General features: G+C 37.7%; 1 protein-coding gene across 4 annotated transcripts in view; it reads left to right on the forward strand.

Annotated features, from left to right (window-relative positions):
- The first annotated feature begins 1,163 nt into the window (after positions 1-1,163).
- Positions 1,164-15,966, forward strand: part of LOC104594525 (TLC ATP/ADP transporter) — a 34,357-nt gene continuing 19,554 nt past the window's right edge. For 2 of the 4 annotated variants that reach the window (XM_010254839.3, XM_088897580.1), the window contains exons 1-8: positions 1,164-1,430; positions 1,963-2,127; positions 9,282-9,380; positions 9,481-9,615; positions 9,737-9,805; positions 9,878-9,974; positions 10,092-10,194; positions 13,946-14,156. In XM_010254839.3, the coding sequence (XP_010253141.1) occupies positions 1,329-1,430; positions 1,963-2,127; positions 9,282-9,380; positions 9,481-9,615; positions 9,737-9,805; positions 9,878-9,974; positions 10,092-10,194; positions 13,946-14,156 (981 nt within the window). In that variant the 5' untranslated portion in view covers positions 1,164-1,328. Of the gene's footprint in view, positions 1,431-1,962; positions 2,128-2,278; positions 2,353-9,281; positions 9,381-9,480; positions 9,616-9,736; positions 9,806-9,877; positions 9,975-10,091; positions 10,195-13,945; positions 14,157-15,966 lie in introns of all 4 variants that reach the window. The other 2 variants (XM_088897581.1, XM_010254842.3) reach the window with 2 other exon arrangements.

Below are 15,966 nucleotides of genomic sequence, written 5' to 3' on the forward strand. Positions count from 1 at the left end.
TCACTATTCTAGTAGTTTTCATAACTACAACAACATGTAGAGTTGTAAGGCAATGATGAACTTTTAGGGTTTTTACTCTCTAGGAAGTGTAGATGGCATTTTTCATTTTTGTAGGATATTTTACCCTTAAATAATTTACAAATCTAGCGAAAATCAAGCTCATTTTCCTTCTTCAAAATAAACCAATTTCATATTCAAGGCAATCACAACTCCAAATATTTGTGGTTGACTATGCAAATCCTATCTCCCTGTTGTAAAGAGCTCAAGCCATGTTTTCTACAAAGATAGAAGCCTCTAATTTCATTTCAACATACAAAAAAACTTACAAAAGAAAATTGAGAAATAAATGAATGTCTTAATAAAGTGAAAAGAGGGAGATATAGAGAAAGAGAGATAAACATGAAAGACAAAGACAATGGAAGAACAAAAGTAAAGTTATAATGCATGATGGTGGGATTTTAAAAAGGGCAATTTGGTAAAAATAATAGGCTTTTTGTACAGTTCACTGTTTTTGCAATTTTTTTTCAAAACGTATCGGATCTTTGTCAATGGTCGTAACTTTGTTATTTTTTATGTAAAAAGTAAAAAAAAAAAAAAACCGTGAACTGCATGTATTTCGATTTCGACCTTGAGGCTCAGTTTGGTAGTTGTATGCGGTCATTTTATGGTTTAATCGATTTCCAAATCTGATCAAAATTCGATGAATAAATCCGGTTCTGTTCATCTATAAAAAACCCGATTCGAATTAAAAATTAATATAATTGGATCCACATATAGGAAAATCCGGTCCAAATCCGACGGTTTACTGCCCTACGGGGTACAGGCCTTAATTGGACCATCGTTCTGTTTTGGGCAATTGGACAGTGGATAAGAAGCCCACGTTGTCCCTTGACAAAATCTTAAAACTCACTTGCGTGACGTGGCTTAATTTCCACCGTCCAAATGACAATTCCACCCCCAACGAGTCAACAGTCAAAATGAAGTGAGCGAATATGGAATTCATTTGGATTTGGTGCTCCCTTTCGGTCGGGTTGACAATCGATCGCCTGATGTTCGGACCGCTCTTGGGTCCATTCATTACCGATTCGCCCGAGGCCCGAGGCCCGAGGCCCGAGGACCGCTCTTGTTTGACCCATATCCTCTTCGTCTTAGGTCCTGCGTCTCTTGCTTCTTCTGCTCGTGCTGTGCCACACCTCAGTGCCTGTAATTGCTTTCTTTTCTCCTCGGGTGGGAAATGCTAATCTCGGAAAGTCATTTGCCTCTCTTCCGGTCAGATCGATCTTATTCTCTGCAGAAAATCTGAGAAAGGAGAAAGCAAAAAAAAAAGAATGCTAATCGGCTCTCGCATAGGTGCGGTCGTTTCGTCAATTGTTTCAGTGTATCCTCACGAGATCTCCGCATTACTCCACTCTTCCTCGTGTTTTTTCTTTGTAAGCAATCCATCTACCCTGATCAACAATACATGTTTATGGACTCTGAATTTTGCCATAAATTCGATCTCTTCACGCGATTTCTACTTGAGCAACTCGAGATTTTTATTTATTTATTTATTTTTTTAAATTTGCGTTCTTGCTTGATTGCTAAAATTAGATTTGGTTGTATGATTTAACAGTTTGTTTTTCCAACTATTAGTTTTCGTTTTATGGTTCATTAGTTTATCTTCTCACGAGGCAGTTGGGAGAATTTACATGTCTTGTTCTCATTTCTGAAATCGGCGTCCCTTCATTTTTTTGGATCTTCTCTTACAGATATAAGCATCTATAGACAGAAAATAGATGTTCTATTGGTCTTTGCACTACTTATGCTCCGATTTTTTGTTTCTTATATAGTTATAGCTTTATCTTTCACGTCATTTTTTTTGATTGCCTAAATCAATAGTTTAAAGTGTATGAGCTCTTTGTTCTTCCTTATTCTGCTTTTTTTGTATATTTATTTATTTATTCTCTTTTTCTTTTTTTGCAGATTTTGAGTGCATATTTTGTTGTTCTTCCATTACGTGATGAAGGTGCAATATCTTTAGGTCTAACAAAGCTCCCCGAGCTCTTTGTTGGATCATTAGCTCTTACATTGGTGGCTGCCCCTGTTTCTACAATTATCTTCTCATTGCAAAACCTTTCCAAAGGGAAAGTATGAAACATTTTCATTGCCTTTTTTTTTTCTTCTGTTTTTTAGAGTGTTGTGGGTTGGCTTGTTTTAGTCGAGTGATACCAAATTTGAACCATGACATTGACATTCGTATGGTTAATTACCTTTTCTGTTTGGGCATGATTTGCTGCAGGCGAACCAGTAATGTTAAAAAGAGTGAACTTTGTTTTGAAAAGGAAGACTGGATTTGATAGGACCTTCTTGAAGGTAATCATAATTGATTACATACAAATATTAGCTTACCCACTAACTATAAACTTTCAAAGATGGTGAGAGTCCATAGGGAAGAATATTTTTATGCTAAACATTTTGTTGGAAAATATTGAATACAATTGATGATCAGAATGTTGGAAAATGTTAAAAGTGGATTTGGAAAAAGCCTATGATCATGTAAATTGGGGCTTTTTGGACTACATGTTGGAGAGATTTAATTTTGGCAGAAAATGGAGGAACTGGATGAAAGTTTGCGTAACAACAGTGAGCTTTTCTTTTCTGCTAAGTGGGAAATCAATGGGGAGAATGTTCAGCTCGAGAGGTCCGAGACAGGGGGACCCCCTTTCCCCCCTGTTGTTCATTTTTGTAGTGGAGGCTTTGAGCAGGTTGGTGCAGAGGGCAGTTGATGGAGGTTTTATGGAGGGTTTCAGGGTGGGTGAGGAGGAAGGAGTGGCAGTATTACAATATGCAGATGCCACTCTATTCCTTGTTGATGCAGCTAAGGAGCAGATGGAAGCCATCTGTATGATACTCATTTGGTTTGAAGTTGTTTCAGGCCTCAAGATTAATCTTCATAAGAGTGAGCTCATGCCAGTTGGAAGGAGCAAATGTGGAGCAGTTGGCAGAGAGTGTGGGTTGCAATATGGGAAAGCTGCCCACTAGGTACTTGGGGATGCCTTTAGGAGAGAAATGTAATGCTAAGAAAATTTGGGAGCCTATAGTGGAAAGAGTGGAGAGGAGGTTGGCATCTTGGAAATTTAGATACTTGTCAAAGGGAGGAAAGGTGGTGCTGATTAAAAGTGTTCTCTCCTCTCTTCCTACCTACTTACTTTCTTTGTTCCTCATTCCAGCTTGCATGGCTAAGGTAACTGAAAAGAAAATGTGTGATTTTCCATGGGAAGGATGGAAGCAGAAATGTAAGCTGCACCTGGTAAAGTGGAACAAAGTGTGTAGCCCAAAGAAAGCGGGGGGATTGGGGGTAAGGAAGCTAAAAAGTTTAATATAGCCTGTCTTGCCAAGTGGCTGTGGAGGTGGAATGAACAGCCTGATGCATTATGGAGAAGGATTATTCTAGCTAAGTACGGAGCAGATGTGTCATCTTGGGAGCCAGCGGAGACTAGAATGTCTTATGGGTGTGCTGTATGGAGAGGAATTCAAAAAGCGTTGGAGGAATTCAGAAAAGGAATAGGATACAAGGTGGGAGACGACACAAGAATCAAATTCTGGACTGATATTTGGTGTGGGGATCACCCTCTTTATCAGAGCTTTCCCAATCTTTATGAGACTGCTCAAAACAAAGGCTGCATGGTTGCAGAGGCTTTTGCTTGTGTAGGAGATACTGCAGTTTGGTGTCCAGTGTTCAGATGGAACTTAAATGATTGGGAAGTTGTGAAGTGGATGGAGTTGATGCAACAGCTATCTGGTATAACTCCTGGCTCCACAGGCAGAGATAGGAGAATTTGGAAGTGGGATAAAGAAGGATTTTTCACAGTGAGATCCTTCTATAACAAACTCACAGAGGTGGAGGTGGTGGATTTCCCAGAAGCTGTTGTATGGAAATCTGCAGCCCCTCCAAAAGCTGCTTTTTTATTATGGGTGGCAGTGTCGGGTAAATGTTTGACAACTGAGGTTTGACCAGAAGAGGGATGAATGTGTTGCCTAGCAAGTGCATTATGTGTGGGGAAGCATCTGAGGACTTAGAACATTTACTAATCCATTGCAGAGTTGCTCGCCTCCTCTGGACAAGGTTTTTGGGGCTGTTTGAAGCTCAGTTTTGTTTCCCAGAAAATGTGCTAGCAGTTCTTCAGAGTTGGCATCTGAAGGGGCTTTCGAAAGAAGGAAGGTAATTTGGAGAGCAGGTCCAGCTTTAGTGATCTGGACATTATGGACAGAAAGAAACAAAAGAATGTTAGAAAATGTGTATGTTTCAGAGGATACTTTTTGTAATGGTTTTTGGGGTAGGATGTTTTCATGGGTAGGTCTCATAATCTGTTCAGGAATAGATCTTATAGGTCCTTTTGTAATCCTGAAGCCCTTTTTGTATCTATGCATACTGAGTAATCTTTTAGTCGGTGTACAGCGTTTGATTGCGCACTGCACAGCTCCTTTTTGTGCAGATTTGGTTCTTGTTTTTTGTCTAATATATTACTTTACCTTTTTCTCAAAAAAAAAAAAATCATGAGAACATCCTCAGGATTTTCTCTCCCTAGTCTCTACTCTCTCTTTTTTTAGCCTGTGATGCCTAGACATGGATACCAACATGAACATCGATGTGGGAAATGGGGATATGCTTATCCATTCCTAAAATCCCAGACATGGAATAAGGTATTGGTATCCCACATAATATGCTAATGCCATGTTTCTTTACCTAGAATTTTAATCTAAATGTCATTTCTGAAGAGTTTTGTCTTGCCAAAATTTATTAGATTTATAAAGCACAGTTTTTATAGTTTGGTTGTGCAAAAATGCCAAAGGTTAGGAGTGTATCTAGTCTCCCCCTCCTAAGACCCTAGATAGCTGCAAATGTTGGGTAATGGCCTTTTTATTCGTCAAAAATATATCATTTACGTATTTTAAAAGTGTTAATGCCATGAAATAACTTGTCTAGTAGAGACTGTGATCAGTCCAACTCTAGATGAGAATTCAACAAGGAAAACAGAGTATAGAAGAGGAAGAAGAGAGAGAGAGAGAGAGAGAGAGAGGAAGAAAGAAGAAAGAAGTCGAAGAGAAAAAAATTCAGAAAAGAGTGTGGGTTGACTTACACATTGCTGCCCCACTCAGCTATTTATATTAAAGATTTAAAAAATAGCTAACTTACAATATTGCCCTTACTAACATAACTTATCAGCAACTAAAGAAAAAAAACTGAAATAACTAACTTGCTGACACTACTAACATGCTAACAGCTAATAAATAGTATGCTAACAGCAACATAAATAACGACAATTGCCCTACAACTCTGCAAAATATTATCTAGAAGTGTCCACGTAGTGTTTGGTGTTGCCTTGGATATGTATTTTGTCGAACATTGACATGCTAGCCATGTAAAGGTATCTAGGCATCAAAACTTCTGCTTTAATAGAATGAAAATTTTGAAGGTAAAAGACAGGAGAATAAATGGAAAAGAAAATGGAGACAGTTCATTCATGAAGAAAGATAACAATCAAAGAATAATTACTTTTGGTCAAGATCCCAACAAATGATAAAACCACTAGGGGCCTTCCGCCAGAGTCCGGATCTGATCTCAATGCAAGGTCCCAACAGCCATTACAGCCATACATTGAGAACATCTTGCCATGAAGGACAAGGGAGACGTTCCCGATGTATGGTTGCAATGGATATCGGGACCATGTGTTGGGAGTTGGGATCAGATCTGAACTCCTTCCTCCAGCAAAGGCGGTTAAAGGCAAAGGTGTACCTAAGGTAGCAGGGCCTTCTTGTCTGAGGTGTGAAGTTCCAAAAAAGACACTCACCTCAGTTAAGCAAATAGAGTAGTTAATCTGGTTGTGAAAAAAGTAGCCTCTAATAGATGATTGGGACCCCCCCCCCAAAAAAAAAAAAAAAAAAAAAAAACTATTTTATGGATTTTTGTACACAGAAATCATAAAACAATGTAAAAGAAAATATTACTGCAGTAAGCCAAGTGTAGTCAGTGAATAGATGACAAAGGCACTAACCTCACTGAAGGTCCATAAGGTGAAGTGAGGTGCTATGGTAGTACTTTGGGTGCCTTTCACAATACAACTACTGGCTGATGCATTAAGTCTTGGTGGATTTTGGAACCTCAGGTCTTCAACCTAGAAGTTGAAGCCTCATTATTCGATAAAAACAAAAGATAAATCTCCTTGAACTCCACCTAGAAGATCTAAGCAGACAAATGATAATTCAATTCCCCTTCCATCTCCCCTCTCCCGGTCAATAGAGTGAAGATCCTTATGTTTTTTCCACCAGGATAGAGTGTTGGTTATAATTGAATCTTCCTCCCTTTGCAGACCTGAAAGGCATCAGAAAAAGGTACTGGTTCCACAATTCTCCTATTGTGTCAATACTAGGGAAAGAATTAATAACATGCGGTCAATCCCTCAGAATGTATCCAACAAAGTTCTTCTAGAAAACTTGTCTATGGATACCTAATAACAGTTCTGATTGAGTGGGTATCATCATGGGCATGGTAAGATTGGACCTAATCCTTTTACCTTCCTCCCAGATGTCCCTTAGAGTTGCTAAAGAGTGTTCTGATTTGTGCTAGCTTCACTTTGCTTATGTATGGTTATAGTTACCTTATTTTTGCTTGTACATTTTACGGCATAAGTGCTCTCTCTTCCTATCTCTCTCTAACGTATATTGTTGATGTAATTCATTATAAACCAAATGCCTGTGTTTGTAGACTGTTCTTTAGGTGACCAAAGCCAGTTAGAAATGCTAAATTTTGCTTGATTGCACTATAGGAGCATCCCATCTTGATCTCCTTAAGGTTATTCATTTGTATTTCTTTTTTTATGCTTAGCATATTAATTATTTTTTGTTAGAATGATAAGCAGTTAGAGTAATGAGATTATCATTCCAGCATAAAAAAGAAAGCATAGATCAAATTCTTATTTTCTTCACAAGGTGCCAACCGGCTGGTGGGTAAGGTCTCCTGCTGGTTGTAGTGGAGATTTGGGATCGAATCCCGCCTGCACCTGGAATGGGGGGTTTATGGGTTTGGGGGATGGGCTACCTCCATTGTGTAGCCCCTGGGAGCAAAAAAAAAAAAAAGAAACTTATTTTCTTTTCTTTTTTTTTTTGATCAATAAGAAACTTATTTTCTTCATGGTTTGATTTTCAAAGTCAATCTAGGCTTTGGGCTGTTTATATTTCATTTCAAGAGTGTTCTGGATATTGCTGGTCTTTCCTCTGTTTTCAATCACTGATATCAGTTGGTTTTAACAATATATATTTGATAATTGTTTTAAGGTGTTTATTTTCTGACTATATGCAAAATAGAAGGGATAACACTGATTTTCCAACCCAAATCTAAGGGAGAATGGGGCCTCTCTGCCGTTTGAGGAATAAGCCAAAAAGGTTCATCATTTGCTGCTCTTTTTTTTTTTGAGAAAAGTTAACCAAGATTCATTAATAAAAAAGAGGTACATGGGGAGATGTACAAATCAGGGGAAGAACCCCTGTAAATTACAAAGGAGGAATAAGCCAAAAAGGTTGATAATTTTCTGCTCTTAAGAGTAGAAACATGTAACGTTTTATGGATGGGGTCAAGAACCTTCTCTATATAAACGCCAATGGACCATATATATGTTGAGTTCTTTTTATGTTTTAGAGTTCTTTTTTGATAAGTGAAAATTCATTGGTTTCGAAAAGATAAACAACGTTACAAGCATCGCAAGGAGAGTTGCGAGGTGCAGCCTCACCCTAATAAAAAATTACACCAAACTATTACAATCGAGCCCAGTACAACTGATCCCTTTGTACCCCTGCTTAGCTAGAAAATCAGCCAATGCATTGGCTTCTCTCCCCACCCATTGTATAAACAGAATCATATTTCTTGGTAATCACTTGAATTTATTTATCTCAGCACTATAACACCATATTGTTGAATCCAGTTCCTTCAGCCAGTCCACTACTACCTTTGAATTCCCTTCAATCACCAAATTCCCCAGATTCAACTCTTTTGCAATCTGAGCTCCTTGTAAAACAGCATATAGTTCAGCCCTTATAGAGCCTCCAATTCCCACCGGTCCTGAGTATAGTGCCACTACATTTTCTACCTTATCTTTTATGACCCCTCAATTCCAGAATGGCTTGGGTTAGCTTGGCTACTTCCATCAAAGTTTTTGGGAGACCCATGGGTCTATGTAAATGGTCATAGCTTAGAGGGCTGGGTGGCTGAGCCTGTGACACAGTTCTGGACATATGGGCCCATGACAGGATTTAACCATTCTGTGTCATATGTAGTCGTTGGAGGTTTGGACATACTTGTGGAGGTACCATACATAAGTGCGGTGCTGGTGCACACTGCAGAAAAAGATATACCATATTTGTTTTAGTGATCAGTATTGGTCCATTTCCAGATGAATATGATTGATACCTTAAAAAGAAATGAGCTTATTTAGTTGCATTTAATATGAATAGATCAACTACTAGTTCATCCACTAAGTTATACAGAGCAAATCTCCACCACAAATGAGTAAACATTAGAACCATTTTTAAAATTTCCTTTGTTTTAATCGTGGAATTGTGGGTAGCCATTTTGGCTTCTGATGTAGAAGTTTTGGACAACATTTGGTTTCACCGTTTCAGCTGTGGCTCTACTACATTTTGCATGACCATGATTGTCATTTTAAATAATGTAAACCAATATCATCAGACCTTGATCGGATGTAAAACGGAAATCTTATTGGATCACTAGTTTACCATTTAAGTGGTGATTTAATCATTCAGTTAATGAAAATTGGTAAAAAACTGGGATCTTTTTTCAAGAGAACCTTTTTGCTCCAAGTTGGGTAGATTCTTGTTTTCAGTGGATCAGGAAGAATATTGGGGAGGTTTTTCTGGTTGCATGTTCTCCAGATTAATTTCTTATCATTGCCCTATCATTTTTTGTCTATAACAGGTAGGTGGTCTCTCCCCTGTTAGATTGAGAATATGTGGTTTAAGACACCCTTCTTTTCTTTGGAACATGAGAGTTTGGTAGGAAGAGGAGGTGGGTATGAAGTGGCAAGATTATAAATTGAGATAGAAATTGCAGGAGATAAATAGAAAATTTGAGCTTCTTTTTTCACAAATTAATAGAGTTTGTGGTTACCAATAACAAAAGAAAAAAAATGCATCTCTTTGTATAATTCTTTATTTGTCTTACTAAGTTATCTTGGTGCTTCACATTTGATTTCCCTTTTTATTTCAGTGTGTGATATTTCTTTTTTCAGGCTTTGTTTTTGATACACAGGTTTTTTAGTGTCTCTCTTGTTGTGTTCTTCATTCTCTGGCATTCTTCCTCTGCTGCTGCTTCACCTTTTGGTATTAAGGTATAACAGAGATGCAGGATATTTATATGAGCTGAGTTTGAATTCTTATTCATGATCCTTTGATTCCTTTATCATGTAGTGAACTGGTGTCTCCTTTTAGGTTTCTGCTTCTCAGCCCTCCAATTTTAAGGATGATCCAAAGCTCGATGTTAATCAAGAACGTCCTACAGATTCTGGAGGTTGGAGTAACCATGGATGGTTTTACAGTTCAGTCAGAATTGGCTTGTTCCTATGGGTATGATTATAGCAGTTTTTGTGTTGCCAGGGATTAAGTATTTTTTTCACTCTCAAGATGTTGTTGAGAAATCTTCATTGTATTTAATTTTCTTCTTGGAATTTTGTCTGTTTTTCTGTAGGTTGCACTGCTTAATCTTATTACTATTTCTTCAACTTGGGCTAGAATAATTGATGTTATGGACAGTGAGGTTTGTTTGCTACCAGATATCATGGATGTGACTTTTTTTTTTTATGCAAGTCTAATTTTTCCATGTATGCAGTCAGGTTCAAGATTGTTTGGGTTCATTGGTGCTGGTGCTACACTTGGACAGCTTTTTGGTTCATTGTTTGCTGCAGCAATGGCTTGGTTGGGACCTTGTATGTATCCCTCATTTTCTTCCTCAACAAGAAGTTGTGGTTTTGAAATGACATTTACCAACTGCTTCTATTTAACCATTGTCCAATGACTGCTTTCTAATGAGTGATTCCTCTCAGTTTTACTCCTCTTTGCTGCTCTTCTGATGGAGCTTGCAGCACAGGCATCGAAAGGCATCAACCAGGATCTACCCCATGACTCTGAAGAACTATGTTCCATGAGGTTTACTTTAGTTCTTATATTTAAGTCCAATTCATTTTATTTATATGATAGAAGTTCTTGGGGGAAGGTTGAGAAAACATATATCTCAGAAGCAAGAAACCATTGATTGAGAAATTTGTTCTCCACAAGGAAATGACATCAATCTAGTTCTTGAACAGTTTGCAATTATTGCTTATCTTGTGATCTTTAACCATCTAAAATGCGATACACCTTGCTATTTGGGTGATGTTCTTGTTTTAATGCTTCACAGGTGCAAATACTTTTCAGTCTGTAACCACCTTCTTGCTACTGCTTGGGGGTCCTATTTGTAATAATCATGATTAGAATTTGGTAATAGGATTAGTTTTTTTACCCTTTGCCAATTGAAAGAGATTTGTTTATTCAACCCTACATTATTGAATTCAATAGGAACTTCAAACCTTATCAGGTTATTGTTTATTGCAACTAAAATACTAATTGAAATGCCTCAGGAGGCAGGCAGGATTATATCTTCACAAATGAGAAGGTTCTATTGTAAGTTAAGCATTTATAAGGGCAATTACAACAATAAGAATGTAGAGATCAGAAAAAACTATTATGACCACCATCAATACTAGAATGGTTGAAATGCTTCAGGCAAGATTATAATCTCATATAAGCATGGAAGATAAAGATAAATGCACGGTGAGAGCATTCATCCTTAATGTAAAATCTACATGGATGATTAAAGCAAAATCCTTATAAACCAAAAAGAATGGTATATAGAAAAGTACTTTGGTTGCCATCATAGTGTATGTTTCTTTGAGGGTTGAGGATTTGTAATGGAAGAGTCTCTTAATTTTTATTTTTTTCTTTGTTTTCCCCCTTGTTAGGAGGCAAAGCAGAAAACTATGTGAATGTATGTAGATGACTGAATGGCCAATGATCTTCCACAAAGAAAGTAGGTTTGCAGACATATTCCTCCCATCAATCTCTATTAGTGGGTCAACTTTGAGCCTAGGTCCTTACCATGCCTTAAAAATAACCCATTCTTTTTACATTAAAATATTGAAACTTTTAATGATCAATGGTACTGGAGGAAAACACTAAGACAAGGTGTGGTATATGATTGATGTGGACAGCAGGATTGAACAGGTGGCCAATCCAGAGGATCCCCCGCCAGATGGTTCAGATTGGCTACATCATCCGTCCATGTGGCAGATATAGGGTATATTGTGTGGAAAGCTCCCTAGCTTACCTGATTAGAAAAAACTTTTTCCTCTCTCTCTCTCTCTCTCTCTCTAGGCATGTCTCTTATAAAAGGAATATAGATTTTTATTCTTAGGTAAAAAATCCAAAGAAAACAGAAAGGCCCTTAGGAATATAGAGGAGCATACTATTTTGTTTTATTTAATAAAACAAATAAAACACTTTAGATAGAGGGTGCAACTCAGGTGGGTTGGGTTGGTTTGAAGCAAAGTTTATTAACCTAGGCCCTACCTGAGCTTAACCCAGTAAACTCTGGTTGGGCTTGAGCTGGGTTGGTCCAGTTTGAAAGAATTTATGTATATATTTTTATATAGCCATCTTTTATTGAGCTTTCTAGCCCAGTTTAAGAGTAGTATTAATTGAAAAAAATTACAAATTTCGTTTGCAAATGTACATATATAGGGACATTGCATACTTTTTGCTAATTAATATATTTCTTGATACTTCAATTATCAAAAAAAAAAACATTTCTTGATACTTTATCTTTTTCAAAAAAATATAGGGTCCAATATGAGTCCATTATAGATGAACCAGGTCCAATCCAAATCTGATAAATACTTTGGACCATTAAGTCTGGACTGGTCCAATTCAATATGTCTAATTGGACCGTCCAACCAGTTCAAATTGGTTTTAATTCAGATTGGGTCCAAGCCATACCTGGTCCATTGACATCCCTACTCTTATCTTCTGTCAGTGGACCGGATATTGGTTCAACCTGACTAGGTCCAATCCAATCCAATCCAATAAATACTTTGGACCATTAAATCTGGACTGATCCAATTCAATATGTCTCAGATTGTCCAGCTTGTTCAAATTGATTTTGATTTGGATGGGGTCCAACACAAACCCGGTCTGTTGACACCCCTATACATATACATATTTTTATACATGTAAATATAGTTAGAAAAAAAAGATATTTTTATATAAATATAATACACATGTATGTATTTGTTAGGGCGAGCTTGGGTTGGGTTGGACCTGAATTGGATTTTGCTGGGTTCATGCTACCCGAGGCCTCAACCCAAGCCCAACCCAAGTTTAGGTCCGGCCCAGGCCCAGCCCACAGCCCTAAAACTGATGCCCAATCTGTGCAAAAACTTGGGCTCGGTCAGCTCAGGCTTGGGTTGGGCCCACCCAAGTTGCGCCCCTAACTTTAGAAATCAAAATGTTCTGAGTTCTTCCTCATCTATATTATATAGCATTCTGTCAATTTATTTCCTAATAATGTCATGCACCTCACCCCAAAATAGCATCAGTGTTCATGATCTGAGACCTAATTTGCTGGCTATCATGTTCACTAACTTGCCTCATCCAAGATAGCTGAGAGCAAACAGATGTGATGACAGAGGAGGTTAGGCTGCAGGTTAGTCGGTTACAACAATTCTTTTGGTAATCCTGACCTTTCTGGGATTGGAGTCATCTCTTAGATAGAGAAGGTAATATTTTCTGGCCTGATAATTTATCCAATTGGAGAAGATAACCTATGGATTACAATAGTTTTATTTATTATGAGAAAAAAAGATTTCCTTGTATAGCTTTATGGCTAGACAAAGATTTCCAGTATGCTTTAACTTTCAATTGATAGTTAGCATGGTGTCATGTCATCAAGGTGGGATTGTATACTGAGTCACATGATCTTTGTAAAGCTTGTATAATTTTATAGCTTCTACAACTTGGACATTTGTCTGATGCATTCGTTGTGTAGATCATTTTATCTTCTGTCTGATATCTTACTTTAGAACAGTATTTCCATTGTTGCTTAAAGAGAAAAAGAAAGAAAATTTTTAGTATCCGAATGCATTTACTTGAAAATTTGAATGCCTCTCTCTATGGCATTCTCATTTCCTTGCGTGAACATACAAGTGTAGATACTGACGTGCATCTAAATTTTCTGGAACTTTTAGATATACTGTTTGATATCTTTGACCCAAACTGCATTAAATACTTGTAGTCATGGTGTGTAATATTGATATCAATGAACATCTCGCCATGTAGAGTTAGAGAAAATTCGTAGATATTTCACATATTTGTTAAGATATTTGGAAAATCTAAAAGATCAGGAAAGTTTTCTAGAAACATTAAAGTAGTTAATAAACCTTCAAGACATCAGTAGGAGAAATATAATTGCATATTTAAAGCTCAGAAAACCATAAAAAGAACTATATAAATCAAATAGGAAAAAATTAAGCAATTGTAATAGGTATGTTTCTCTTTGTTTCCCTTTTGGTCTTTAGCCATCCTCACTAATTCCTTGTTGTTTCTTTTAGGGGAATATTTTTAACAAATTACGATAAATTTAATGAAATACCGCTGATATATATAGCTGATCAAAACAAAAAAAAATTGCCGATATATAGGCAACATATCAGAGATGTTTGGAAAAAAGGTTCCCGGAAGATTTCATATCACCACTTAGAAAATGGGGATGTTTCGCCAACTATAATTGATATTGCGAACCATGCTGGTAGTAAGTTGGTTTTGCAACTCTTTTTTGTTTCTTGACATGGGTAGTTTTTGGTTGTAGAGAAACTGATTCTAATCAATATAGTGTGACTGATGAAAAAACAAAACCTGCTTTGGAAAGATCTTCCCCCAAGTCATCTACTTCTGCCATCAAGCCTAAGTTTTGGGTCATGCTAGATGGACTACAGCTGATAATGTCATCAAGCTACCTCCTCCATGTTTCTTTATTCCTATGGCTGGGTGCGGTCGTCTCTTCCTTCTTCTATTTTCAAGTATATTTCATCTCTTTGTTCCATGTACTGATGATATTTCTCTTTTGTTTTTGTTTCTTCCCATCAACCACTCAAAAAATACTGCACTTATGCATACAATAGACCCCACATTCATATACAGTCTAGAAGGCCAATAATCATATACTATCACATTATTGCTGTTCCTGATTTATTTGTTTTTTTTTTTTCTTCTCAAAATGCTATGGTGTTAACTGATTCTTTAAGAAACCACAGAGATTATATCTTTTCTTTTTTCTTTTTTACCTCATATAATCTTTAGACATGGACATGACTGTTACAGTTAACATTGCTTAGGTTATTACACATGGAAATGTTGTACACTTCACGAGAAATATATTAAAATAAAACAGAGACATCAAGATGTGTCCAACTTCATACCTGACATGGGACAAGATTTTTGTGTTGATCTTCCTGACACACGAGAAATCTAAAGAAGTGTTCCATGTTTCATAAGTTTTTTATATATGTAGATATGTTTTCCTTTTGCAACTGGTACCCCTGATAGCAGGGGTCATCTTTGGGTAATGATCTGCTTGCCTTTTGCAACTGGTGGAAAGAAAAAGTAGGTCCTGAGTTTCTTTGTGAGAAATTGTTACTCCTATTTTTCAGTAGCTTCTTTTGCATAGGGTTTGTGACGTTTGTCTCTTCTTGGATTTCTTATTTATTAATGCAAATTATTATGACCTATCTAAAGAAAACATTTTTTACTAGTTTAGCTTTGATCTCACAATGGAATGCCGACGCAAATGTATAGCTATTGGTTCCAAAACATTCGAACTGGTCACAAATCGATATCTTGGGGATAGTGAGTTGGTGATCACAGAGCGAGGAAATGGGGCTTGGACTAGAATTTCTCTGAAAAAGGAAGAGGCTCTTTGGACAGTGGGTGGGTTGGAGAAAATCCTAGAAAATCGTTTCAGAACCTCTGAACCATTAAGGCGAGCGGACAGGGGAAGAATAACCACTATCCTAGTTGCAGAAAATAGATGGGGAAGATTCGTCAGACTGAGCCATTGGGAGGGAGCAAGTAGAATGCGAAGTATCTGCATTCCTGAAGAAGCCAATTCATTCGGATGGGAGACAATGACAAGTACTTTAAAATCTGTTCTCACCAGTAAGGGAAGGACAAACTTGGGCATCCCGTCAATAGAGGAGTTCCCGAATTTAGAGCAAGGCAGATGGTCCACCAATCTGGTCCGTTTGGGAGTTGGAAGACTGCTTTCATCTGCACCAAACCAGAGGAGTTATCTTGGAGAGATGTGGAGTTAGGTCTCTCAGAAAATCTGCATTCCTCAAAGTTGTTAACTCTGAAACCCTTTGAGTTGAACAAGGCAGTGGGGTTTGCCCCATCAGAGGAATTAGTTAGCAGGTGGGCAAGACTGGGATCGGTATTTGTCTATGGAAAGAAGGTGTTGGTGGAGCGGTGGTGGTCGAAAGTGAATACAAACCCTGTATCTCTAAGCTTTGATGGCTGGTTAGTGATACACGGACTGCCCTTTCATCTTTGGACAGCGGAGGTTTTCAATCTCTTAGGAAGCCTTTGCGGCGGCCTAGAAACGATCGATGAAAAAACAAGTGGCTTCCTGGAACTTCGATTTGCCAGGATCAGGGTGAGAGGTAGAGGAGTTTACAAAGTGCCTCGTGTAGTTCCCATCCTCGATAGAGATGTATGGCTCTATTGCTCACTCGAGGTGGAGAAGATGAACGAGTCAGTACAGAGCTTAGCCGAGTTAACTCACTAGACTGGTGTCAGTACACGTGGCGCGGAAAGGGAAATTGATGCGCCATC

Source organism: Nelumbo nucifera, chromosome 2 (genome assembly GCF_055504915.1).
Source record: "Nelumbo nucifera cultivar China Antique chromosome 2, China Antique-T2T, whole genome shotgun sequence".
NCBI lineage: Eukaryota > Viridiplantae > Streptophyta > Magnoliopsida > Proteales > Nelumbonaceae > Nelumbo > Nelumbo nucifera.